This window comes from Vidua chalybeata, chromosome 3 (genome assembly GCF_026979565.1).
Source record: "Vidua chalybeata isolate OUT-0048 chromosome 3, bVidCha1 merged haplotype, whole genome shotgun sequence".
Taxonomy (NCBI): domain Eukaryota; kingdom Metazoa; phylum Chordata; class Aves; order Passeriformes; family Viduidae; genus Vidua; species Vidua chalybeata.
The window spans coordinates 29,200,899-29,228,714 of NC_071532.1; the positions used below are offsets into that span (position 1 = coordinate 29,200,899).

General features: G+C 37.7%; 1 protein-coding gene across 1 annotated transcript in view; it reads right to left on the minus strand.

Annotated features, from left to right (window-relative positions):
• The window catches only part of THADA (THADA armadillo repeat containing), a 214,282-nt gene that overhangs the window by 38,401 nt on the left and 148,065 nt on the right, over nt 1-27,816 (minus strand). Inside the window, exons 31-32 of the mRNA XM_053936896.1 lie at nt 21,714-21,829; nt 7,746-7,831 (exon numbers count right to left, since the gene is read on the minus strand). Coding sequence (XP_053792871.1) covers nt 7,746-7,831; nt 21,714-21,829 — 202 coding nt within the window. The remainder of the gene's footprint in view (nt 1-7,745; nt 7,832-21,713; nt 21,830-27,816) is intronic.

The window sequence follows — 27,816 nt, forward strand, 5'->3', positions numbered from 1 at the left end:
TAAGATACAGTAACAACATACTTTTATTTACAAACAAACATCACTGTATAGTTTGAATGACCAGCTGCTGCGAGAAGGGAGAACAAATTTTGGCTGACCAAAGAAGGGTCCTGGCAAACAGCAGTCTCTCCAGGATGCTGACAGATGCAAAAGAGCCCTCAAGAATTAAGTGGATTTAATTTTATTTTTTCCCCCTTAAGGATTGCTTCACTTGTAGGACAGGAAGAATTTCAGCCTGCTTCTAGTACAGGAGACATCTTACACAACCACTTAGTTCTCTTCAACACCCGACACAAATATCCTCAGTCCCCCACACTGATATATGCGCACATCATCTATGTCACGGCATCCAGGTTTGAGGGGCAAATCCTATTTGTGATCAACTGATGTTCTGTCATGTATATGAAGTAAAATGGTCTTTCACCATCTGAAAATAAAGAGGAAAGGAACAGGAGCAGAATGGAATTAGCGGACTGGATGAATCTCCAGTTATAAACCTCCTCAAAATTTAGCACCTCCCAAACCTGCACCCTGCCTGTCTTTCTTCTGCTCTTCCCTGCAGTGGCAGGCAGGACCTATTCAGTCTGTTTCTAGAGTAAGCAGATACATAGAGCAATGACAGAAAAATGTCCCTGTTCAGGGAGTAAAAAACTATCAGCTGATGGGCATCTCAGCTGATATTTCATCTCAGAGGCACTACAGTCTGTTCAAAAGTGAGAGAAGTAATCTGAATTCCTGCCATATTTAAATCTAAATTTGCTCCACCTCCTTGCATAGTTAATACATGTCTGTAGGATTTGGTAATTTCACAGTGATTATTTAGCTACTGCCAAGTGGACAACTCTTCTGATCATCAGGCATTACTGTGTGAGGGGCTTCTGTCTGTACACGTGATTAGTATAGCTCTAAGTATTTGTATCTAGAGAAAGACTGAGATTAAATCCTGTATGCAGGCCCTCAAGCATCAAAACCATCTTCCATGTTCCTTCCAGAGGCTCCAGAAAAAAAGAACAATGAAGCAGAAAAGGGGGGGGAGTTACTACAAGCATCAGAAAACTTACTGACACTCTACAAGGGCAGACAAAAATTGCAAGAGCAGCAATAAAATGCTGCTGTGCCTGCAGTGTATTGTTATGGGAAGGGGCTCTGAGCATCAAAAATCTGGATATTCATCATTATTCAACAAGACCTGCAAGAAAGCATAATTGTTTATGAACTGAGGTTAAAATCCACTCTCTAACTACCATCCACAGAGCTCTGAACAGATCATATGAATAGGGAGTAGGCTGAGAGGTAATCAGTGCCAAGAAGAGATTTTCCTAGACAAATACTAAGGAAAAGTATTTTCCTTCGTATTTTTCCTTTTTATTAAAAGTGGATTAGGCAAAGTCACTGCTAAATGGAAATAAAACCACTAAGAGAACAGCCATACTAAGGTGACTGTTGACGATCATAAAAAGGGCATATTTTAAGCAGGATGTTTTCTTTTAAAGACATCTGCAACTTCTTCAACATCAGAGACTAGGCATCAGAACTCACAATACAATTCTAAACTACAAACATGACTGATTACCAGAATCCACAGATAATTTATTGTTGCGGAAACAAGCATCCCATTGCATTTTGTACTGCTTAAGGGAAAGTTTCCAAAGGAAAAAAGAAGGGGAAAAAAATTATATCCCATTATATCTGGACACTGAAACAGCTATGTTTCTTACAGGTATTTTGCCTTACAGTTTCTCTCTGGCCCAGCACTGACTTTTCCAGTATTCTGCATTCATATAAAATCATAAAACCCCACAGAGACAGTGCAAGTCAGTCGGTGGTACATGTTGGAATCTAAAGAGAACCTGATTTTGAAAGGACGAGCAGTCTCTGTCTTCACATGGGGACAATATTAACTGCTAACATTAATGAACATGACCAATTCCACTTCCCCCTAGTGTCACTTACTTCATGGAACACCTTTCCATACTCCCTGTTCAACACAGCATTCCAGCAGTATCATGCCTACCCTCCACAACCCTCCTCTGATCACTGTCTCTGCCATCATTCTAAAAACACTTTTACTTTCCTCCTCCTCCACCTGTGTCACAAGTTCTGCCTCCAACGTTTCTCTGACAGCTGCTGGCATTGCAATATCCATCTCCTTTCTCCAAAAATTTATTCTTTTCAGCCTTGGCCCATTTTGTTCTTCTGCCTCACACGAACTTTTGGTCAGTTTTTGGACCATCTTAACATCCTTGACTTGTTCTGCCTCTGGCATTTTACTGTCCAAGCAACTCCCAATCAGTCCCTGTGTGTCTTGGACTTCCAACAATGCCACCCTCAACTTCCTAATTCTCCTGTCTGCATTGAATTAGAACACTTGAGTACCTAAAAATATTTCCTTTCAACTCGTCTAATTTAATGTTAGTAGGCACAGCGCATTTGGATCATCCTATAAATGTTTTAAATCTTCACATTCCTTAGCTCAAAATAAAAACTTTTACCCAGTGCCACAGTCAATATACCAGCAAACTCTATATAATTTCTGATATAACAAACAAAAACTGCCTTCAATTTGTTAAGAGTAAATTTAAGTATAATCTAATTAGACCAAATAACCAAAACACACATTAACAAGCTGCCAGTGTTTTTATTCAAGTAATTCTTTGGCCATACTTCTTAAGGATCTAGATAAAGAAAATTAAAGTATGGCTAAAATAATCAACCTAGTTATCATTCAAAAATCTTCAGTTTGTAAGTTAGCCTGCAGGAAAAACTTGGCTACCATGCAGCTTCTTTCCAAAATAAGAAAATATTAGGAACTATGATACAGAAAACAACGTGGCCACAGCCTTCAAATGCTATTTAAAAGACCTTCAAATCAAGTAATTCAGGCAAACATTTAAGAGATTCCTATATAAAGAGCAATTTGTGCTTGCATTGCAAAGCACTGCAAAGCATTCATAAGTTTGATAACCCATATTATTTCTATCACTGTATTTTATAACTTCCAATTAAAAAGGACAAATATAACCAAGAGAATGGTATTTGCTCTGCATGTTGCTTAAGACAGTATTTTGTTGTATTTGAGGACAAAACCAGCAGACAGTTGCAATAATACCTCATGTTTCTGATCACATACACACACATGTATAGTGCACAGTATTTTTTGCAACCATTTCTTTAGTTCATAAGCAGAATTTAAGAATCTTAACCTACATCTACAGAAGGTTTAGGTACTTGGAAGATAGCAAGAAAATGGGATTATCTTTTTGCAAAACTCAAGGAAAGAAAATAAGTAAGAGTAGAATACTGGCTACTCCGTTTTGGTATCAAAACAATCTTTCTATGAACAGGATTAATCATGTAAATACTAAGTAACTGTCCCCACAGTTAACCACAACACTGGATTTTGGTTAATTTCAAGAACTTCCATAAATTCTACCACCTCAAGTAGAGAAAGGAAAAATGCTTAGTTAGACTACAAGTGGGATCTTTTCCTAAATCACAGATTCATCCTATTTGACATCCTGTTTAAATGTTTTCTCTTTCCCACCAAACTTTAATTTTGAAGACACTATACTTGACAACAGGCCAAACCAGCCAGCAGATTGACAGCATATATACAGGAGAAAGCAACAATTTGGCACGATTATCTTTAGCAAAACTTTCTTTCATCTTTTCCCTCTTCTGTTCTACATCCCACTTCACTGACATTGACAGAACTCTATCAACAAGTGCCATTTTTTGGAACACAACCCTGGCCAAAATGCGCTTCTATTCATCAAGTACACTACAGAGAGTTGTTTTTCCCCTCATGAAATGACGAAACATAACAAGAAAACTTTTTCAAGATGTGAGCAAGAACGAAAATGTGACCACTCTCTCTTGTGGCATTCTTCATCTGTTAGAGAGACAGAGCATCCCAGATCTGAGTTTTCACTGCAATTCAACACTCTGGCTCCTGCGTTAGCAGCACCGCAGATCACAGTAATTTTTTGCTTCAAACACCAATTTTCAGAAGATTTGAAGGCAGGAGCGTCTATGACAGGTTCTCTCAGAAGTTCATATATTCAACAGAGGAATCTTACTTAGTGAAACAGTGTATCACACCAGAGTCCTGTACTCCACCACTTGCAAAGCCCGTCTCTGATGTGAGGAAAGCTTTTAACCTCACATGCACACATTGATCTGGAGCTGTACAGCTGACAGACCTCTGCTTCTAACTCCTCCTGATCAAAACTTGTGAATTTGCAAATAATCATATACACAGCTAAGGATGAACATGTTCTCACCTGGACTTAAGGTCATTTTCCCCACCCCAATATGCCTACAAATGCTACTTTATTCCTCTGTAATATCTGAAGCAGGGTAGAAGTGCCAGAATTATCCTCTGCAGGAGGACTGCTTTGTTCTCCCATGAGAATGAGAAGGCCCTAGACATCTGTGATTTCTGATCTATAAAAGCAGTTAATGTGGAGAAAATATATCAAAGAGGTCTGCAAGAACAAATTCCCTGGACACTATGAATAACTACTAATAGTGACAATAGACATTAGCTCATGAAATAATTCTAGACCTGGTAAGAACTTTCTTTACTCTCCATAACGGTAAAAATAGTATTTCTATATTTTAATTTTTTTTTTTTTTAAGGCTTGCTTCCAACCACAATTGATAACAGAAAAAAATACTTTTAAGTTTATATAGTCTTGGCATTATGTATTGTCTCAGCATATCTGAAAGCCCTCAGACACATCAGGAGCTGAGAAAAAAGTTCTAGATTTTGCCTATAACCTCAAGGAAAGAAAAGTGTCTTTTCCCAGTGACATGAATCAGGCAGCACTTCCATCCAGTGCAGCAAATAGGAATAACTATGGGGTTTGTGTTGTTTGGTTTTGTTTAAGATAAATAATCATCATTTAACCAGCAGTAATTTTTTAGCTGGACAAGATGCTTTTGGTATCCATTACTCCCTGCCTTCCCTAGCCAACATTTTAAAGCTGACTTTTTTGAATTTGTGAAGTAAATTCTCCAAGGGCTATCCTGCACTTTAAGAGACAGATTTTATTAATTGAAAACAACAAATCACTTACAGAAAATAATCATAATGTAGGAAAGGTCTAGGCAGAGATGTACTCTGAAAACCTCTTTGTAATTGTAGCCCCTTTAGACAGGCATAATCAATTAGAAGTGGTCTGATTATAACCAGTTGCAGGCTCATTACATTGCATTCTCATTTCTGTTGATGAAAATCAGTTTCAGCCTGTGGCCTGGAACTCATATACAGCACTTCCTGGGGCCTCTTAGATAAACACATCAAGAAACAGTTTTATTTGGATTTGTCCCTCACCCTTTATTCATTGAAACAACTTTACAAATCAAGATTAGAACAGAGAAAAATTGGCTCATAACCAGAGAAATGTACATATGAGTAAGATATTTAATCTCAGAAAAGTATAATGCTTCAATTAATAATCGTATCTTTAAAACATTTAAATGGGAGACTCAAAACATTCAGTTTAAACTGGTGAGTTTAGTCTTTCTCTTACTGTATCATGGGACACTCAGTTTCTATTTAATATAAACACATAACTCCTTCCTTTCAGAAGGGCTTCTTGCCTGTGATACATAAAATTGTCCCCAATGGATCTTTAGATTTTCAAAACAGTACTTCCAGCCTAAGTTTTTACTCTCTGTAGACACTGCCTGAAATATGTAATTTTAAAGCTATGTAGGAATGAAACTTTTAAGCAAAACAATACTAATGAACTATACCAGAGCAGAAAGAATCTGCAAAAATAATTGCTTTCCTTCTGCAGAAATTGCACCTTACAGCACCCAGGTTTGGTACAGTCCACATGAGCTTTGAAGAACAAATTAATTCACTACAGTTGGTAATCCAGCCACAGCATGAAGCAGTCCTGCAAGCTCAAAGGGCTATTCACAAGTCAGGAGCATTAAAAAAAAGGAAGGGAGTTTCCTGGTGTGGAGAGGTCCATAAAAGTCTTTGCAAATGTGCAGCAATTGTTTAAAAACCAGAACAGACGAAAAAACCCCAAGGATAACTGAAATAGGAAAGAGACTGATAAAGGAAATGCAATGTCCACTAAGTAAGCAAAACTAGGAGCCCTCCCCTGGAGTACTGGCTGTTCCTTCCTGAAAGAAAATACAAAAATAGAGCTGAAGGGCGAGTGACAAGAATAATCACAAGATGAAAAAAACTTCAGATGAAGAGAATACAGAAAAACCAGGATGATTCATACCACAAAGGAGCTGAACAGTGGTAGAGGATCATATTTAAAAAAGTGTAAAAATTAATATTCCCAAAAGGATCTCTCTTTAAAAAAGTAGTATTCAAAGTAAAAGGGTGATGAGCCCAAATATGGTTGAAGGAGGCTTTTGTGGTTGATTTTGTTTATTTTGTAGCTGTAATACACAGCTAGAGGTTTTAATGTACTGCAAAGGATTATCACTAAGGCAAATGGCATATGAGGATTTAAAAGGCTTTATTCTGTAGTACTAAAAAATTAAGAAAATATATTTTTTAATTTAAAAATTATTGTTGGTAGATATAGCTTAGCCCCAGAAAAACCAGTAAAGAGCCAGGAAAAAAATTATTCCCAGAGACATGTTATATTGAAACTGCTTTAGATAAGGTGGTGCATTCCACCCTATAAAGCATGTGGCCCTTGCCTAGCCACTCTGTATGCCTGTCCTTCTGTTGTAAGGGCTAATTCTGCATCAACCTGTCTGAAGAAGTTAATTTCAGACATCTTCACCACCAATTTGCTTTCCTAACAACTATCCCTATTTGAACTGTACATTCACAAGAAATCACACCAATAGCAATTTTAGAATTAGAATGGAACTACATCAACTAAAGGTCTAGGCAAAAGAAGTAAAAGGAATTGGTTTTAAAATTAACAGTGTCCACAACATGACTCTCTGAAAAAAAGAACAGTTCCAGTGACTTAAATGCAGTGTTAAGAATTTTAATGAAATGACAGAACTATTAATTAATTGCCTTCCTGGACTGACAAGGTAATCTATTACTCACTTCTTCATAAGAAATGAACAAAATAGGCCCACAAGGAAGTACTTACAGCTGACTGAAAGCTGCCTACACACTGGCACATGTGAAAGGGTGTCCCTTCCTCCATACCTTTGTTTTTCTTATCGTTCACAGCTTGTTTTGTACAGTCACTAATTGTAATCTACAACATTAAAACAACTGATAGTTCTCACCGGTCCTTCAAAAAATTCCCATTGATAAACAATCAAAATGAAAAGAGAAACTGAAAGAAGCTCTCAGAGCTGTTTTTTATAAAACTTTTAAACATTAGAAAACATTTTCCCTGAAACTATTTCAGATGTCTCATTAAGGAGCTTTTCTGTGGCTTTCTGGAAAGGTTAAAGTCGCAATGTCCAGGATGTGGACTTTGGATTAAAAAACCATTTTGGAACATGGAGAGGATCATTTTTGTTGCTAGCCATTCTAGTACTAGGAATAGTGCAAGATCACCACTTCAAGCCTTGACATGGAACTGTACCTCAGTTTTCCCCTCAACAAAACCTAGGACTAGCTCTTGAGAAGCAGAATTAAGAACCTTCTACGATGCAACTGAAGGATTCCAGAAGTTAGTAGATACCTTGAGCACAAGTACTACACTGTTGTTTCTCCAGATTCAACTTTCTTCCAGAGCTCAGAAATAGATACAAATATTAAATCCGATGTATAGAACAGTATATTGACTTACCTTGCTTTTGAAACTTCTCCAGGTGAGTACTCAACATCACAAGAATATCAAGATAGGCAGCTCTGGTCACCAAACAAGGATTTAGCCTTAAAAAAAAAAAAAAAAAATCTTGTCTTTAAAGCTTTAATCCTTATAACCTTATGCTCAGAAACAGCAGTTTGGCATGTCTGTTTTAATTAATGAAGATAAACTACTGGTCAAATGAGAAAGCATATATAAAATCATTAGGCCAAGTTATCTAAGCTTCATTTCCAGGTCCATTCTGAGTGACAGTCTCCCTTGCAGAATGGCAACACCTTCCTTCTCCAGCCATTCCACTGAATGGCAGTTGAAGCATTTTATTATTACTGGATAAACTAGCTCGTTGTAGCACCTACTAGGTCTTTTTGTTTATAGATAATGTGTGTAACTAAACGCATCAACAAAAAGAAGTCTTCAGTTCTTATTGTTACAGTTCATAAAAGAGAAACTTCACTTGCAAGGTACCTGCTTTACCTTTTTAATGGCCATAGCTCTCTCACTGTTCTGATGAAGACCAGAGGTGTTATGTTTTTAAAATTAGGTATTTCTTTTTCCAAACAAGAATATTTGGGATTTTGTGTATAGAATGGAAACTGGTAATAAGCCACTTTCTGCTCTACCTTTTCAATTTGCAAGTGAGAAACATCTATTTTCTCTCCAATTAAAAAAACAACATTAGGTTAACAACTTCATTTCTCTTAGTATTACTATCACTGAAATATACTTAGCCATGAAAACTTTTTTAAAATATAATTTAAAATGTGAACAAACAGGAAATCTAGTTCAAAACACACAAATTATTCTGAAGAGTCCAATGGGATTTGTACTAAAACAAAAACTTTCAGAATCAAGCAGCACAAGCTTGAAGTATGACTAATTCTGTTCAGTATTTCATTTTTATTTTATCTGGCACTTTCTTTGTATGCTTATCTTAATGTTTGAAACTCTTTCAAAAATTGTTAATTAAAAATGTTCCAACAAATATTCTGAACTCTAACACCTTTAAAACTCAAAAAAAAAGGCTTTTTCAAGTAAGATATGTGATCACGACATAAAAATGAAAGGTTTGAGGCTCTTACATAGTTTGGCCGCTGTACTTGCCTATGGAGAGTAAGCCTATGAACCTATTAAAAAAGACAACTTTAACCAGAAACCTTGCTCTTACCTTCAGTAACAAACTCTGCAAGAAGCCTAAACTACTTATGCTTTCTTTTATGACCTACAATAGTAGGCATCCACATAACTCACAGCAGAATATGTGCTACCAGGATCTCTCTTCAGAAGAGTTTTTTGTTCTCCTTTTGCATAAAAAAGAGACTTTTTGGACACTTGCTTACTAGTGAAGTAGTCTAGGTTCATACCTCCCCAAACTTCTTCATGCTTGCCTCCTACCACTTGCCTTAAAGCTCAAGAGTTACAAGCTGCCTGCTGATAATATGTACATCAACAAGAACCAAAGCCTTAAGAAGCCAAAGCAATTTTAATATGGCCTATTTTTGGAGAGTCATATTAGGCAGACTTAATTTCTATCCACCCTGATTAAGCAAAGATCTTTCCTGTATCTTGGGCATCCAGTTGCTGCCTAAGCTGCTCTTCACAAATGTGTATGAAAACACAACCAAGGAGTACTCACAGAGCTTCTCATGGGAGCTCAAGCCATGAGAAAACAGAGGGACTGATCAGTCAAAGGCTCAGAAGAAAAACAAACCACAAGAGGTCTCTCACAAATGGATGAAAGCAGCCACAATAGTTTCCAGCCAATATGAGGAACCTAATGGGTCTACTGCACTTCAGCTCCCTCAAAAGAATCACTTATCATTCCATGTTTTCAGTGGAAAGAAAATTTCCAACATACAAACTGTGCCCTGGGCAAAACATGGCTGATGCAACTTTTACTGCAACATTGGCATGTTTTTTTATTCTGGTCCACCTTTTAAGCACTTACCACTTCATTTTAAGTATGTGCATATGCATGTTTTGATTTTGAAATAAGATTTTTCCAGCATAAAACATGCCAAACGTTTGTCCTTGGCTGGTTCTGTTGCTCTGGTGATGCTAGTGAGTTCTCATCTATATGTGCCAGACAGACACAACAGGAAATTCAGTTTTCCAAAACCAAGAAACTTTAGTGTTGTTCAGACTGTAGCAGAAAGCTCAGTCTTGAAGACAATCAAACTGATTTACGTAACAGATCTGACAGCCAAAAATCACAATGTTAAACATTTCAAATGATGCACTGCACAGTATTTAACATGACCTGTTCGTGCAGAACTTCAGCAACACGAGTGGGAACAGTACAAGATGTTTCCTTTTTAACACCAATACCAATAAAGTGGTGTTCTCATAAACAAGATTTGAGGAAATATGTCTCCAAACAAGAAAGTCACAGCAGTAGCAAAAGGTGGGAGCTCCAGACATCTGGAACAGCATTCCTTTTTTCTGTCCAAAACCCAACAATTATTTCATTTCTCTTCCAATCTGGTTATTAATGGAAACAAATACATCATAAGCTCACTCCACATGATAAAATATACATGACTCTGAACGAGGCAGAGCTAGAGATGGTTAGGACTCTCATATCTAAGGATATATCCACCCAGAAATATCAAATAGCTATCAAAACAATATTCATACTATTACACATCTATACTAACAGCAGGCTAGTGATGCCAGGGCACAGATGCATACCTGATTAAAGCAATGCTTTGTCTATGCTAGCCAGTAGTTTAGTGTAACAACAGCACATCTGGAAGTCAAAGAGCTTGCACCAAAGACCCAACAGCCACCTGACATACTGTGTCCAGATGCCTTAAACCATTATTTTCAGAAGTTCAATTTGTTGCTTTGTGTTTGGATATAGAGCTTATAGCCAGCCCGCTCCTGGAATCTTACTGCACTTAGGAGCTTGCCCCCACACTTTCTAGTACTCCTTCATAACGCTCTCACTTGGGAGCTTGACTGTCCAGGTGGAAATAAGATCAGGTCACAGGCAACTGCTGCATTAAGTTTCACTAACAGCTAATGCTGCAGAATGTTTCAACACCTCTGACCAAAGAGAGGTCAAAGGCTGTCTGCCCTGAGTAACATGCAGAAGTCAAGCACTGTCACAGAATGGAAGGAATCTGCCAGGCAGAGGGAAGGAAGACTCCTGCGACAGGCAGGAACAGAAAGGATTACTACTTCAGATTACTACTTAGAAAGAACAAGATGCAGAAAAAACATATTTCTAATTTAATCAATGAGAACAAAATTATGATGGGAGGAGCTGCTGTGTCCTTACCAGATCATCCTATGAGGATAGGCTAAGAGAACTGGGATTGCTCAGACTCAAAAATATTGCAGCCTTCCAGGACGTAAAGGGAGCCTGCAAGAGAGAGACTTTACAAGAGCCTGTAGTGACAGGACAAGGGGGAATGGATTCAGACTGAATAAGAGCAGGCTTAGATTATACATTAAGAAGAAATCCTTTGCTGTGAGGATGGTGAGGCACTGGAATAGGTTGCCCAGAGCAGCTGTGCATGCCCCATCCCTGGAGGTGTTCAAGGCCAGGTTGGATGGAGCTCTGAAGAGCCTCTTCCAGTTGAAGGTAGTGACAAGCTCACAGTAGAGGAGTAGGAACTAGGTGATTTTTGAGGTCCATTTCAACCCAGGTGATTCTATGATTCTACAATCATGGAATTCCACAGAATTCAAGGTCATTGAAAGAACACAAGTCAATAAAGTTAAAAGGACTGAAGATTTTAAAGGGTTTACACTTTTTTTTTGTAATTGCCCAAAGCCTAACAGTATCTTCACTATGATAGAGGTGTCTTTTTTTTTCCTTACTATTTTAGGTAGGTTTGGCTGAACAGTAGAAAATTTGAAAACACAGGTGCCAGTTTGCATATTATTGACACTTCATAGCAGATTTCTGGATTAGATCCTGAAAATAGAAGTCTTCCAAACCTACTCAACCTGTCATTAATGCTGAACAAGTAATTGGGGATAGAATAGACAGATTTCTTTGCAATAGCATTTTCAATTCTGGCCTGTGAATATAAAATTTAAAATAGAGTTCAAGACACTTGCAGAAGGAAACCTTTTGTTAGCCATTAGGAGTCCAGGGACTTCTTTTCAAAGGAAAAGGTTAATGGAGTTAAAGAGTCCATTAAAATTCACAGGCTCCCGTTCACGGGCCTTTGAAGAGGCCTCAGTTAAGCACTTATAGAATATTATATGACCAGAGTAACAAAGAGCTATTTGTTTTCAACAAGGAACTGCCTGGGAGGTGAATGAGGAAGCATACCCTTCAGAAGATGAAAATCAGACTGGGCAGGTTCAGAAGCTCCATGTGCAACACTGGGGTTTGCTCCAGCTGGCTTTGGCTACCTACAGTAGCAGTAGGGCTGCTTTGATTTCTGCTCTGCCTTTACCTCCACTAAGTACCATTGATTGCAGCTCAGGTCTATGCAACTGAAATCAATCCTAGACTCTCACAGCTTGGAGCTCTACAAATATTATCTTTAAAATGTTTGATTCACCTTTTATAGTTAAGTCATGCTGAATTTGAGGTAGTCATTGGTTTGCTTATTTTGGATGGCAGATCTAATGAAAACCAATCTGGCATTTATTGAAGAAATCAGCAATATGTGGTCACAGACCTCCTGTGTAGTTGGCTCCCACAACCTCATTGCTTCAACTCTATAAGGAACACATGGCTTAACTTTTAAAATTCAGTTTGTCCTGTATTACTGTTTCATTTAAACAAGATCAACATTAATGAATTACAGGGCAAATTACCTTCTTTTCCAAGAGAAACAACAAGGAGCAAAGAACGTGGAAAGCTCAGACATTTGGCCTCAATTCTGTCAGAACACTGGGAAAAAGACAATCTCTTGCTTTTCTGTAACCCCTATGATTTGCAGAGGCCCTTAAACAGCATTTCTGCTTATCAACGGGCATCATTTATAACCATCCACATTTCTGTATTAAAGTCAGGATGCCAACACCCCTTTATAGCAAGTACCAAAGAAGTTTGATGTACAACTTCTGTAGATTCTCATTATCTTCCCAAATCCCCAGTTTTCAATGACAGTCAGTTGATTTAAGAAGCTGACAGCTATTTTATCCTGGATCATTCCTCTTTTTCCACCTCACTTCAAGATGAGCAACAACAACTGTAACATTAATTTATTGCATTTGTTACATAAATAAGACAGATACAAGCTAGTGATTATGAAATCAAAGCATTTCATGTTAATGTTTATTACATTAGCTTTTGGTTATTCTAGAAATTCAATGTTTTCCAAAGAGGTCGTTTATTTTGCTCATATTTTTCCTCATTGGGAAACAGATGTTGGAAAACTACTAGCAGGACAAGCACTATTTAATATACAGTAACTTACAATATTTACTAAAAATTTAACAACATAAAAATCAAAGCATATTTCCTCAAACTGTCAATGAGCACTAAGAAATTTCAAGTGCAATCTGACAATTAATGTCTCTCAAATAAAAATCCATAATATCTCTCTTGTGGATGAGGTTAGCTACAGGTATCTTAGTGTAGTTGGCTATCTTAGTGATTTCTAAAACCTTTTGTTAGAGGTTTCAGAAAAGCTCTGCATTTTGCAGTCTCCAAGCTTTTAGAAACATCTGAAAGACTGCAAATTTTTTACCCAGTGCTGCTTTATGAATCTTTTTAACTTCTAATCTTATTTCTGAAATGGGAATATAACTTTATTAAATAACTAACAAAGTAGAATTTCCTCCTAATAATGTAACACGTACATTACAGGTGTGGTCACAGAAAAACAGTAAATAATTAACAGTATTTGACAATATTTTTTTTAATACAGTGTTTAAGTGACTCTTAGCAATTCAGATTGGTTAATCTCAGCTCCAAACTTTAAAAACTGATGACAATTTTTGGATAATGAATCAAGCTGTTGTAGAACTTTAGTCAAAATTACACAACTTACAAAGTCACCTACAAATCCTTGTATTTTGTCCAAAACAGTCACAATACACTCTTAAGCATCAGGGTAAAAATACCAGAGTTGGCAAGATCACAAGGGCAACCCCTTCAAAGGTCAATTCACAGCTACCTTGTGAAGAAGAAGAGATTCATCGTAATGACTTGCATGACTGTTTTCATTTCAATTTTCAAAGTGACCAATTAATTAAATGAACTGCCTACTCCTTCTCTGGTCTTCAATGGAAAAGCCACTCTTACTGTAATGCTGTATGTTTCTGAAGCCTTTAGAAAGGCTGGAAAGCACTAAAGTTCCTGGAAGGAAGACCTGCTCTTATGATTAAACTTATCAATATCATTTTAGATAAAGTCCCATATTAAAAGAAACACTGTAATTACTAAACACTGCCCTATTCTTCTGTGTCAATAACATGTTACTGTCAAAGAAATTTATATTTTAGCTGGCAGAAAATAGATCAGCTCGCTGGTGATGAATTTAAACCCCAAATTCTCCCAACTTTCTAGCCACCAGTATTACATACAGTTTTTGATTCCACGGGATCAATAGAATTTGTTTCCTGAATATCATATTCAAGTTAATGCACAGGATGCAATTGCACAAATTACTGTATTTCTGAACTGTATAAACATTTCTGATAAGTCAAAATTTTAGCAACATTAGAGGCTGGATTTTCATCTTTAGCATTACATAAACACAGGAAAGAATTTTTATTAAGTCCAACATGTCAAAGCTGGTACTTGGAGATGGGATCTGTGCAACTTCCTATTATGAGTTTCCTACTGTGCCTTTGTCTTCCATAATCTCAGCTTTTGTGGCTAAATTTTGGGTTTACAGTTTATTTTCCCCTCTCTATCAACTTTTCAGCATACTCCTTGCTGAAGAATGCCCAATCTCCAGAAGTATTCCTCCTTCTGGTGGCCAGATTATTCTGCTATGTGACCTGACATTGTGTCAGCTAAAATATCTTCTAAACACACCAAAAAGTGATGTCTTGAGTCTTGATCTGTGACATCTGTGATGTCCTGAGTCTTGATACAGTCAACTCTACATAATCCTTGAGGGCTGTCCATGGGGAGCTCTATCCTTGGAGGGTTGCTGATGAACCAGGCCAAGCTGGCTTTGTACTGACCACATTTTACCTGCAGCGTGATCTGGTAAAGGATCAGTTATCATTTATGGAGGCCACAAAGCTCATGGAAATCACTTCTACACGTACGGCGAGTGGCTGATTAAGAGATTAAATCTTCTCCTGTTGTTTTGGTTATTAGCTTTCAAATTCTGCAGTATTCTAATGACTGAGGTTTTTGGGGGTGTATTTATTTAGATGGCAGCATTCATACTTTAATCTGTTTTCTCTCAGAGCTCACATCTGTAGCACTGAATCAACATGCATGGCCTTCCTTCTGTCTTCTTAAGGAGACATTAATAATGGATTTAATTATTAAACTTTGTCCATAGCATTTTTAAGCATGTAATACAAAACCAGCACATCAATGAACATCACGACCAACAGACCTACATTTAATGGAAAGCATTTAAAAAAGTAATAATGAAACCTTCACTACCAAGTAAACCTTGCTGAGTTCCTGGAAGCGCAGGAACATGCACATAGAAACAGAAATACAAACATTAGTAAAAGTGCATCTGCTTGCCTACTTGGTACTGTTGAGATCTTCTCCATGTAATTACCATGTGCACAACCCCCTCACTTGCCCATTCTATAGGGACAGCTCATCCAGCATTAGAACAGGCTTTGTCTCCAAAGGGAGTTGCTAGTCTGGTGATTTAAGTTTTTCTACCACCCTCAAAGCCAGACTATTATGTTGTTATTAGTTTCCCTGGTAAAGACAGAGAATTTATTGCTTTAAAAAGAAGCTACACAAATTATTTTTTCATTGTCATACCACCAAAAACATCCTGAGTTTCAGCTATTAAGAAAAATTAATTTGTGCTCCAGCTGTCCTTGGTGAATGATACTCAAAGGCTGTGTTTTGTTGGTGTTGTTTTTAGCATACCTGATTGATAAAATAATCCTGGCTGTTCTCTTTTTTGTTCTTTTAATGAGAACCTAATGTGATTCCTGAGCAACATCCTAAAAAACTTAAGAGGTCAAACTAATCCCATGTGCAATTTAATGAATTTTACACAATTAAATCAAGGGGCTTACATATGAAGAAAAAGCTATGAAAACTCTTATGTTTATTTATTGAAAAGCATTTTCAGATGTGAGGATTTATGTCCAAAATCTGTAACTGTAGATTGTTTCTGCCTACTCCAAATGTTGCACTGGTGGAGGGAACACCTTAAACAACCTTATCCAAAACTTAATATTCCTGGAATGTTCCTATTTAAGTTAGGAATACACCTATGAACCAGAGTCAAACACTATTTTATCTTATGCAAAGCACATTTAAACTTCATCCTGAAGTCCAAACATCTCTATTGATACCCAAAGTGGGTGCTCCAAAACAAGCAATCACCAACTGCCTAAATAAACAGTTTGTAGCCGTGTAAAGGATACTGTTATCAAAACTGGTGAAAGAGTGGACTTGGAGCAGCACAGAAACCTAAATCAGGCTGCTAAAAGCACGTAAGATTTAAATTAGTGCCTCTAGGAATACATTTATGAACAATGACGTGCTATGAGTGTTCTCAAAAACAAAGACAAATGAGGCTAAACAAGGCCCATGGGTTAGAATGTGCAGATTAACAAATTACTGGTGAGTCAGCACCAAGCCTGACAGAGTTCAAGAAGCATTTGGACAATGCTCTCAGGCACATGGTGTGACTCCTGGGGATGGCCTGTGCAGAGCCAGGAGTCGGACTCGATGATCCTTGCAGGTCCCTTCCAACTCAGCATATTCTGTGACTCTGTGAGCTGTTCATACTGGTACACTTCATTTTCCGCTGGAACAGGACAAAAAAAATTTCCCTTCATGTTTTGTGTGTACAAGGGTAATGCTCCAGCTTACAGAAAGTTTTCAACTTGAAACCTGGTAAATAAACTTCTGCAGAGAAAGGCTCAATCATTAAAACTATTTTCAACTTTTGAACTTGGCTGTACAACACATACAGACCACTAACGAACAAAGACAATTAACTGCACTTCTCAATGTGTAGGTTTTAAAGACAGAAATGAAAAAGTGGAAAAGTTAGAAAACAGGGAGATGCCAAGTGCAGATATGGCCTTGGAAGGACAAGAAGTTTCATCTTGATGTCATGGAAGAAGAGGCAAGAGTACTAAAACAAGAGGAGGACTTCTCTCTCTGTCAAGGATAACCTCACATTCTCCCCACTTCCATCTGTTTTGAAAGTACAAAAAACCACTTCCAACTCCCAAATAAGGACCACTTCAAAAATCACATAGAGGCTGCTTGCAAAGCTGCAGAGAGCCATGGGCATGTTGCACCTCTGCCTAGGTATGCCTGCATGTGCCCCAGTTTTGCCTGTAATAGTGTGCTCACTAGAAGTCACCACTGTCTCTCCTAAAAGGCATATGAGAAAAAAGGCTTATTTAGGTTATAGTCTGAGCCATGAAGTCTTGAAACTACAAAGAGGCCATATTCTTGCTTTCTACACAGATAGCCTAAATGCACCTCATGTGAAGTTCCTCCTAGGAAGGACCTATGACTGCTTATCTGCCTACTGTCACTCGCATAGCACTGCCAAAAGCAGAAGGGGAAAAGGGATACAACAGGCTTGATGGAGTGCCATGGCCATCAAAACTTGGCAAGTTACTATACTCTGTAGGGCTATAAAATATGGATGAGATTTTCCTCATTCAAAGCAGTCATAGCTGCACCATCGGAGGATCAGCCAGGGGAAAACCAAGCAGTACATATCTCAGCGAACAGTGAATCTCATTTTGAGCCCGTGCCTAAAATAACTTCTGCATGTATTCATTGTGCAAGCTCGAATCTTGTGCAGGATCTATTTGTATTTTTAACAGTGCCAACCATAAAGCAGAGAGCTGTAAGCAGCAGCACTGCAGAGTATGGGTTATTTTGGTTATAAAAAACACCGCAGGTGGCCCATTCCAGATAAACCAGTGACTCCTTGCAAAATGCAAAGCCAACTGGTTTTATACGTGGTTACGCCTCACAAGTCAGTTTCAAGAAAGCCACCTTCTTAGAAGTAAACTCTCCCAGCGCAGACAAGCTCTCAGCTGAGAAATGACACATGGCTAGAGGTTAGCAGAGTATGTTATTTGACTTCTGGCAGAACCTCAAAGTCTTTTCCCCCTCCTGTGGTCTCCAGTAAGTAGGAAGGTGGAAAAAGAAAATCCAACTCAAAGTGCTGAAAAGCAGCTTTCTACAGCAAAGCCATGCAATGACATTATTTCTCAAATTTTCCAATACCAATACTTTGTCATGCCAAAGGCTACAAATTAAACAAGAGAGATATTTCTGGGACTTCTGTACAACACATTACCAAATCCAAAGGCTGCTCTTCTAGCGTCCTGTATTTATGAAGCAGAAGGCAACTCGAGTTAGTCTTGTAACTCCCTGGTATGAAGTTGAGCTAAAAACTACTTTTTAAAAAAAATTATTCATATGACAGAACTTAGAATGCTTTCAAAGATTTAGCTTGATAAACTTTTAAAGCTTTCATCAGACTAATTTATATCATTTAGTCCCATCACCTAAGTTCTCCAACAAAACAGATTTTATGTATTTTTTTTTCTGTTCTCAAACACCCTGCATCTCCCACATTTGCAAAAAATGCAGTTAACTCACACTGGTGTGAAGGTGAGGGAAAGCAGTAACATTACTAAACCACTTGAGACTAACAAACAGGTATATTCAAAACAAAATAAAAAAAAAAACACCAAGCTAAGTATAAACATACAGTTAAAGTAAAAAGATTGAACCATCACCTTGAGAAGTGGATAAAAGGCAGGTCTCATTCAAAACATCAAAAATTAAAACACTGGTTTTGAATACACAGAAAAGTTAATGTTTTGAAGATACAAAAAAAGCCAAGAAGAAAAAGTCACCATGCTGCCCCAGCAGTATGAGAAGTCTGCCTTCACAACAGACAGAAAACACCAGTTGAAAAAGTGAATGCTTTATGAAATTCGATTTGGGGAATATGATCCATTATTTTATTCTCTAAAGGAAAATCAGGGCGTAGCATGGAGAAGAAAAAAGAGATTAGTATATTACATGGAATGTGCAACAGAATATTGAGCTATTCTACACCAATAAATTCTGATGAAAGGAAATTCCATTCTGGCCCTGAAAAGGCAAAGAAAACCCTAAACAAAAACCCAAACAAAAAAAAACCCACTCAGTTCAGGAAATCACTGAAAATGATAATCTCTTCTCCAAATACACACACATGACAACTGAGCCTCATTTTTAAGAACGACATATGCAATCCAAAGTTCTGTAATTCAAGATTCTCAGAGAAGTTTGCTCCATAGTACAAAGGAAGTACATAGCTGAAAGTACACCAGCAAGAATTTAACAGAACTAGCACAGAAATGTGATTGAAAATTGATGTTTGGAAATAATTCCCCAGATTCACATACCACCTTCCTGTTATTTAAACTTTTTTTAACCATTTAAGGTTAACAGTGAGTGCCTCTTACAGCCTCTTTTCAAATAGTCTCTGCCCTGCAGTATCGGTGGCATGGTAAATTATCTCCTTATGGAAAAGGCAGAAAAACCAGATGGAGATCCATTAGCTTCTCTCTGTGATGCTCATTCTCTTTGCCTGAACAGAAATAAGGCAAGAATGTCTGTACATGACTGAGGATGACTCCAACCAGCCATCACCCTCTGTTGACAGCAAAAGATGCATATCAAGAAGTCTAACAGCAGGGCAAGAATAAAGTGCTGGATTCCTAATAGGCGCTCCCAACACCCAGAAACCCACACACACACAAAGTTTCACAACTCAGTTGCCAAGCAATCTTCTAAAAGTCCTTTATAACAAGAAAAAAGAAAGGCAAGAGCAAGACCCTCACACTTCACTGTTGATCACAGAGCAGTTGTTCACCCAGTCAACTACTAACAGTAAAGCTGCACACTGCATGTGGGACACTAAAACCACCAGAAAACACCACTTCAATATCCTTGTTTGTTTGGGTTGCTTCTTGGAGGTTTTTCCCTTTGTTTTTTTTTTTTTTTATGACACCATACTGAATACATTTATCTAAAGCAAAAGTTAAGGGAATTACAGAGGGCAGGACAGACAGACTGAAGGGAGGGAGGGAGGGAGAGAGGGAGGGAGACGTTAGCTTAAAGTGTGCAAGAATTATAAAGTACATTAGAAATTTGCAAAAACAGTTTCTATCAGTTAAAATCCCCATGCTTTAAGTTAGTGTTGGAAGGCTGCATGCTTGTAATACAAAATTTTACTATCTAGGGAGAAAGACATTCTAAAATCCTTTATGTATAGCATTAACTGCATTGTTGAGAACTATGACAAGGCTACAACAAACCGACAAAATGTGCTGCTGACATCAACACGTACAGCTGTGACTTTTTACAGGCAAGTGAAAGAGAAAACACTTCTCTTCAGGAAAACACCTTTACTGTACACAAGAATTTCTTAGAAAGGGCCTGAAAAGCTTTCATTTCCAGAGATGATAATAAAATAATTTTAAAAACCTCACTAAAAACCTAACCAGTCATCAATCAGTGACCGATGTATTAAAAAGGGTGGCTCTGAAAAATTACTTTGGAAATAGAATTTATTTAAAATCTGTAATGAACAGAGCCGGGCCTTTATGTATTTGCTGCAAGAGAAAAAGGTTTGAATTACTTAGCATGAGTGCCTTTCTACTGAATTCAATCTCTAGTGCTTGGGTTTTTACTCTTTATAACAGCATCAGTGAATTTAAATTAGTTATGCAAATTAACATTCTCATTTAAACATTTGAAAATGCTTACGCTGATTCAAGTGAAAATGTCCACCAAATCCACCATGATGTCTCCAGTTGGGGCAGAGAGCAGATGCACAGGAAATGGATGCAATCAAGAGTGACATTTGCCAAAACCTCAAGGTTCCTAAAGAATTTCTTGAGCCAACTGTGAAGTCTACATACTCAGTAACCTCACTGGACTTTCCTTCCATGACATGTTAAATTGTTGTTTAAAAATTCAGACAGGTTTAAAACCAAGACTATCTTAAATCACAGAGTTCCATAGACAAATTAAAATTACATTAAAAACTTCATCAGTTGGTTTCTTTTACATCTGCCACCTTGGACAGAATGCTAATTTCCTGTCCCTTTCTCTGTGACTCATATTTCACATCCTTCAGTTGTCCTTTTTCCATTATTAAAAAATAATCTCAGCCTATTTAATCAGTCTCCAAGTAGAAACTGTTCTCTATGCAAGGACCTGTGCTGTTGTTCACAACTGATTCCTTTAGAGTTTTGGGTAGGAATTCTCATGGATAGAAATTCTCAAAAGCAATTGCTGAGATAAAGTAGAGAAGGAAAAAGGGAAAGAAAGACAGAATGAGGAAGAGAGAGAGAAAAAAAAGAGGAAGAGAGGAGAAAGAGCGAAACAGAAAGAGAGCAAGAGAGAGAAAGAAAGAGACCAAGAGAGAGCAAGAGAAAGCAAGAGAGCTCGTTACTGAGTTATATGTAGGTCACCTGAAAATGAACTTCTGAAAAATGTTTCCCAGTGTTTCTATCTTGGATTGTTTGTGGGCAGCTAAACACTTTTAGTTTAAACAATTGCCATGACATTTTCCCACTAATTTTCTGTGAAGGTCAAAGTCAGAAAAGCAGCAACATAAAAACCTCATATATTACATGTGGCATATTCTTCTTAGCCAAGAAGCACCAGTTATCCTCAAAATGTCTGTTTCTGTAGGAATGTTCATTCACAGTTATTTTTTTCTTTCATGATTAGACTACAATCCTTGCTTTTGGAAAAAAAAATAACCTCAATTAAAAATCAGCAATCCAATAAGGCATCTAAATTTTACATATTTCAACACAAATAAATCTTACCTTTTAGCCAGCCACAACTTGGTTCCCATACAGGAAATGATGTCACACAGTCCCTGCTGGAAGTCCAAACTAACAAACTGGTTTGATTCTAGGTACGACTGCAGCAAGTGAAAAACCTAAATTTAAAAAAAAAAAAAAATTCAAATTAAGAGTTTCTAGCCACTGCTTTTCCTCCAAATAACTGAAAGATGAAACGTCGCCTGCAAAACGAATAACCATTACCCAAGGAAAAACATGTATTCACTTGGCCTCACAGCAGACAGAATCCTTAAATCCTCAAGTTGCCCCATCTTTAAAACTCATTTTTCACACAAAACAACAGAAAGTGCTGGAAGATGTTTACCTCCATGAAGTCAACAGAAGGCAACTGGATGAACCTTGCTCCTCTGGCCTTTTTCAACTTAAGTATCCCTCAACTTTCAACTTTTCTGCTGTGCCATTTGCTCCCCAGTGGCAGCACAACTGCCTGGGGAGCAGACTGGCAGCTTGGCACAATGGATGGAGCAGGGCTCTTTGCACTGTACAAGTACAACCAAGGAGACAGGGAAGGGAATTACCATCCACAACCACTCTGAAGTGCTGCCAGAAAAGTATCTTTATTCCTGCTCCGGAGAACTTCATTCCAGGACCCAGTCAAACACTGCGGCCAGCTGGGTTTCACAGAGCAGGGAAATGCTCACACTTCCCTTTTCTGAGGACTGAGCTCCTGCACTGGGGTTCTGCACTTTCTCCTCCAGAGTTTCATGTAAAAGCCTAATAGGCATGTCCAAGCTTTGATGAAGGGAAGAATTCAAGGCACCTGAATAGAAAGCAAGACCATAGCTTTCTGGTCAGACAGTTAAAACAAAAAAAGTATGTTCTCAGAGACCCTCCTTGCTATTTAAAAACAGGTTTTTCCAAGTAGCACTGAATATATAGAAAAGTGTTAAGAAAAAATTTGCTTAAAAAAAAAAAAGCACAGTCATCTAAGTATGAGATGAAAATATTGGGTAGTGTAAGAAAGCTGATACCAACTGCACAGTGGAGAGGGGCTCTCCAAGCCCAGCCCCTGTAGTGCCCATCCTGCATGTGGCAGAGGGTGCATGACACACACTTGACACAAGTGACACCACCTGTAGCATCCCACTTGGTTTTAACTTTTCCCATTCACACGCAAGTAAACAGGAAACACCTGGGTGAGGTAATTTCTGAAGGGGAACACATGGAAATGTGTGTTGCACTACTGAAGCCTAATGGAAAAGATCTTACTCAGCATAAGGAATTTTGCCTTACAGCCTCAAAACTGGAAATTCTGTTTGCTTACACAGCTAAGTTACATTTACAGGAAGGGCTTCTATGCAAATTGAAAAAGTACATCCCCCACTATTTACTGAAACTGACCATGTGCAGAATTTAGGAAACTTAAGAGATATTATCAGACCATTTCTGAAAATACATATTGTGAGCATTTGATAAGGAAACACTCTTGATATGTGAGAGTATTAGCACTTCATACTTGCAAAGTGACAATTTAATGACTAATGTATCAAGCTGGGGCCTTCACTCTGGGAAAAGAAAAACCTTTGTATTCAGACTTTTAGATCTCAGATCTTGATTTTCCACATTCCAGCTGTCACTTGCTCTGGGGGTTATATTTTTTTATTTGTTTGCTTGTTTTGGAAACACAAGCACTGCCACATAGCATTAACTTGACACAATTTCATCTGGGTTATTTTTTGTGAAATCATTCACGTGGAAAAACAGCTGCAGTCATTTCAAATAAGCACAGAAACAGAAGAGATGTCAAGAGACTATCTAATCCATACAAACACTGAGGCAGGGTCTAAACATTCTCCAATGAAACAAATGCCTGACTGCCCTAATCCTGAAAACAACCAAGAAAGCAGATTCCAGAACACTTGTATGCAACTCCTGTAGTCTTTCACCCTCAAAATCCAAGGTCTTGAGGTAAGGTGTTCCTATCCGCTCCCACTCCTGCTCTCATGACAAACAACTGTTCTCTGGACACTATTCAGTCAGTCCAGATTTTTTCCTAGTGAGGTACTTATTAAACACAGAGATCCCACTGGGACACTTTGACAGGAACAATGAAATAAACTCCTGTCTCCTTTTGTCAGCAGGTGCTCTGTAGGCAAGATACATCCTGGAGAAGTAGTTTGTCTTTTCTTTTTTTTTTAATCTTCTGAAGTCCTCTGAACTGAACATCATTCTGTTGATAGCATCTTTCTACAACGGCCTTTCTAAGATATTTTTGAATCTTTATCCTCCAATTCCAAGATCTTTTGAATCTTTGAGTCTTTATCTTTTTCTACAAAACACTTTGCAGAAGTGAAAGTTCACGAACATTTCAAAGTGTCACCAGAGATGTCTACCTTGTCCTCTCCTTTAGTCTGCTCTTTCCTGTGTGCAGGTGTTTGCTTATTAAAATGGTTTACATAAGTACCTACTCAAATTAACCTTCTTCATCAAAACCAATGCACTAAGCTGCCGCTACTAATAGTTGCTCTATATTTTTTGTGGCTTGCCTGTAATGCCTGTTAAGTCATAGACATGACAGAAGAAAAAGAACAAAAATGGAAAATAATATTTATGCAGAAGCTCTTATTGCCTTTTATATCCTCTGCTAATTGAAAACCATTTGGTGCTTTAACCTTTCCAATTTTATTCTTCTGTGCTTGCATTCATTTCCAGGAATGACAATGGATTTACCTCTAAGGAATAATATAAAATCTGTTACACAATTATGAAGGGGCTATCATATTTTTTCCTAGCAGCCTAAATTAATTTAAACTCTTTAGCTCTGAAAACAACTCTCAAAGTGCCTTCCATGTAGATGTAGAAGTAGTTTGATAGTTCAAGCTAAAGGTCTTGAAAGAACTGGGTATACTAAGGAGGTAAAATTGGTGGATTTAAACTTGTCCAGGTAGGAAATCCAGTATTGAAAATGCAACCAAAACTCCTCTGGAGTTAATTCTCTGTATGAACCAATCCCTTCAATACTATTCAGATGGTAAAAATCATGGGACCTGAACCCTATTTAAACAGTAGAATTAGAACGTGCAACTCACGTGAGAGTTTGATGCACTCTTGGAAAGTGCTTGCATCCATGAAAGAAAATGTTCAACTACAATTTAGCCTGTTCTGACTTTTTCTGACATACACAAAACCCTAATTTTCTTGTTATTTCATTGTAAGCCCTCTATCTTTTATTCAGGCACCCTCATCATATTTGAGACACCTAGAAGGCTTTCCTCACAAAGTAAATATTTTTTCAGCATGAGATTTTAGAATGCCTAAGCTAAAGTGGAAATTGTAATTAACATCAGCATGTTTTATACAAAGCCTTAATTTATGTAAGCTAAAACCAGAGGCAACCAAACAAGCAATGTGTAAAAGTTAATCTCAGTAGTTCTTCACTTCCATCACATGTAACGTGTCATTCTTTGGCTTCCATGATCTAAGACTATAAGCCAGGCAATGAGGAGTTTGCCAGTTTGCATGAGGAGATAGCAAGTTTTATGAGACTGTTTTGATATAGCTAATGAAATAGACAGGCTTTCCTGTGTATGGCTCTCCTCAAGTCCAAAAAACTTCATACTTTAAAATCCTCTGCTGAATTCCTCACACATAAATGCATTGAGGTCATGGTGTTCCTTGTGTACATAGCATTGTTTTTTTTATTACACAAAGGCAATATATTAAGGATTTTTTTGTTTTTTAAAGGTAGTTTTACCAAATATTTGCACTACCTGTGGAGGAAGGTTTATGCTGGCTGACAGTGGTTCTCTTTAATAGATACAACACTTCACTGAGACAAAGCATTGCTTGTAGTTCTGTGGAATTGTGCATTAAAGATGGTGTGTTCATGGATGCCCAGAAACCTTTTCCTCCCCTATGCAGGCTGTTCAGGAGCCAGGATAAAACACCAAGAGAACAGCAGAGACTGTCCATCAACCTGGACAAGAGTTGTTAAAAGAGTGCAAGCCATGGGAAGTCCAGATAGTTGGATACATAAAGGGACATCTGAGACCACTCAGTTCACGAGGTTCTAACTCTGAGTCAGCATGTCCTAAGCTTCTGCAGGTAAAACCTTCTGCATGGGAAGACTACTTAGTGCAAAATAGACAGAAAAAACCCAAACAAAAGCCACCAAGCCAGCCCAGGTGTGACATTATATCCTAATGAGCAAAACCCAAGGACTCGGCATGCCAACAAAGGCATGTTCTTCTCTGCAGCCATTCCCAATTTCCAGTACCTTTCGTGGAGTTGTCGATGTTTCACCCTGGTTTTTCAGCTGTAGAAACCTCAAGAAAAGGGGAAAAAGCAGAGAAGGGTGGGAGAAGGAAGAGAAGAAAAGGAACAGCCAGCTTGGTTCCCCGCTGTTCAATCAGCACACATCCTTCTTTCCTGTTCACATCCATCCCCCACCCAACAGTGTGCTTTCAGATGCAACGCTCTGTTGCCCTGTCCTGACATGAGAATGTTGAGTGTTTTTTTTGTACCCAAGCAGGCCTTAAGACATAACATCTGCTATTTTCTAAGTGTTCACTTGGATGATTTAAGTGAAAAAAAATGCACATTGCTTTTTTTTAAATAAAAACAAATACTTAAATGGTTAGACGTCAGCTAAGTCAAAAATGTAAATCAGCAAGAAACATTTTTTCCCCCACGCTAACTTTGATATTATATGCAGCAGATCATTACCTTTAGCAGCTCTCATATCAGCTTAAACTGCTTGGAAATACACAATTAAATAATGAAGCAATATAGTGATGGAGGAAAACTTTTATCAAACACAAAATTTACCTAGTGCGAATTTATTTTGGTGGCAAGAGTTCTCCTGCATACATACAGACACATTGCAAATACAGCACAAAATTCCAATAGCCACAAAGTTGATCTAGCATGACACACTTTTCTAACAAATTAAAATTACATTTCATAGCATTAGCAATAATTTTCTAGAAGGAACTAAGGTTTCTGAAATTCATAATAAACTTTTAATTTCTGACATAAAACAATGATTAGGTGGGGTATATGAGCACATGTCTGCATTTGAAAGAAAGCACAGCCTTCAGCACTTTGCTGCACCAAGTGCCTTTTTTCAAACAATGAGATTTTCCAAAACAACACTGCACACTTCTCAGTGAAGCAGCAACATTGAGCTTTTCTCCCCACTTAAGATGACCCGAAGCAACAAAAACTTTTTCATGCATGCCCTCAGCTATGTTAAGTATACAGTACAAATATTCACATTCCTAAGTGCAAAACTGAAACAATGCTCCCAGTGTTCATTGCAGTGCTTACTGGGGGGAAAAAAATACAAACCAAAAAACCAAACTGACATCACCCAAAACTTAACATTCTCAACACATATCCTTTAACTCCCTAAAAAAATTACAAAGAATACAGATGTTTCAGCAGCTGAAAGAAAACACTGTGTAAATACTCAGCTTTCAAAAATATGCTACTCAACAAGCTATGAAGGTTGAAGTAACATGGGAAGGCAAAAAAAAGAAAGGTGTTTGCAAAATGGCAGCAGTAAGAAGATTTACTGAGCTAAATAGTTTTCTGAACAGTCCCATCAAAAGCTTTCACCTGAGTATTAACATGCTAGTAAAAAACCTCAAACATAGTTTTTCTTTTCTTCTTTCATTTAAAGGCAGATAAAATTTTATTCTTCTCTGATAAATACAACTGCCAAGTTACCTCCGTATTCTGAAACTTAGGTCCAATTTTTTTTTTACTACAACCATGTAGATAAAAACTGGCAAGCTGCTGTGACAGGTGAAGGCATTTTTATAAGTATGATAAAAAGTTCAAAGTTACAATAATTAGTTCTGGGGAAAAACAAGTCTTTAAAATCCTCTTTTTTTCTTAAAGATGAAAAGCATCAGTGTGATAATTACAATGGGACTAAAAACTTCATCTACCCCCCCACCAGTTTTCCAGTAAGATATCCATACAAAAATAGATGGGAGAGTTTATAACTACCACCACTCTGCTCTGTCAAAAATCGGTTATTTGTGGAAAAGAAATACGTTTTATCACCAGAGTATGGTATGAACACAATGCCTGCAGTCCATGCTGATCTCCCAGACAA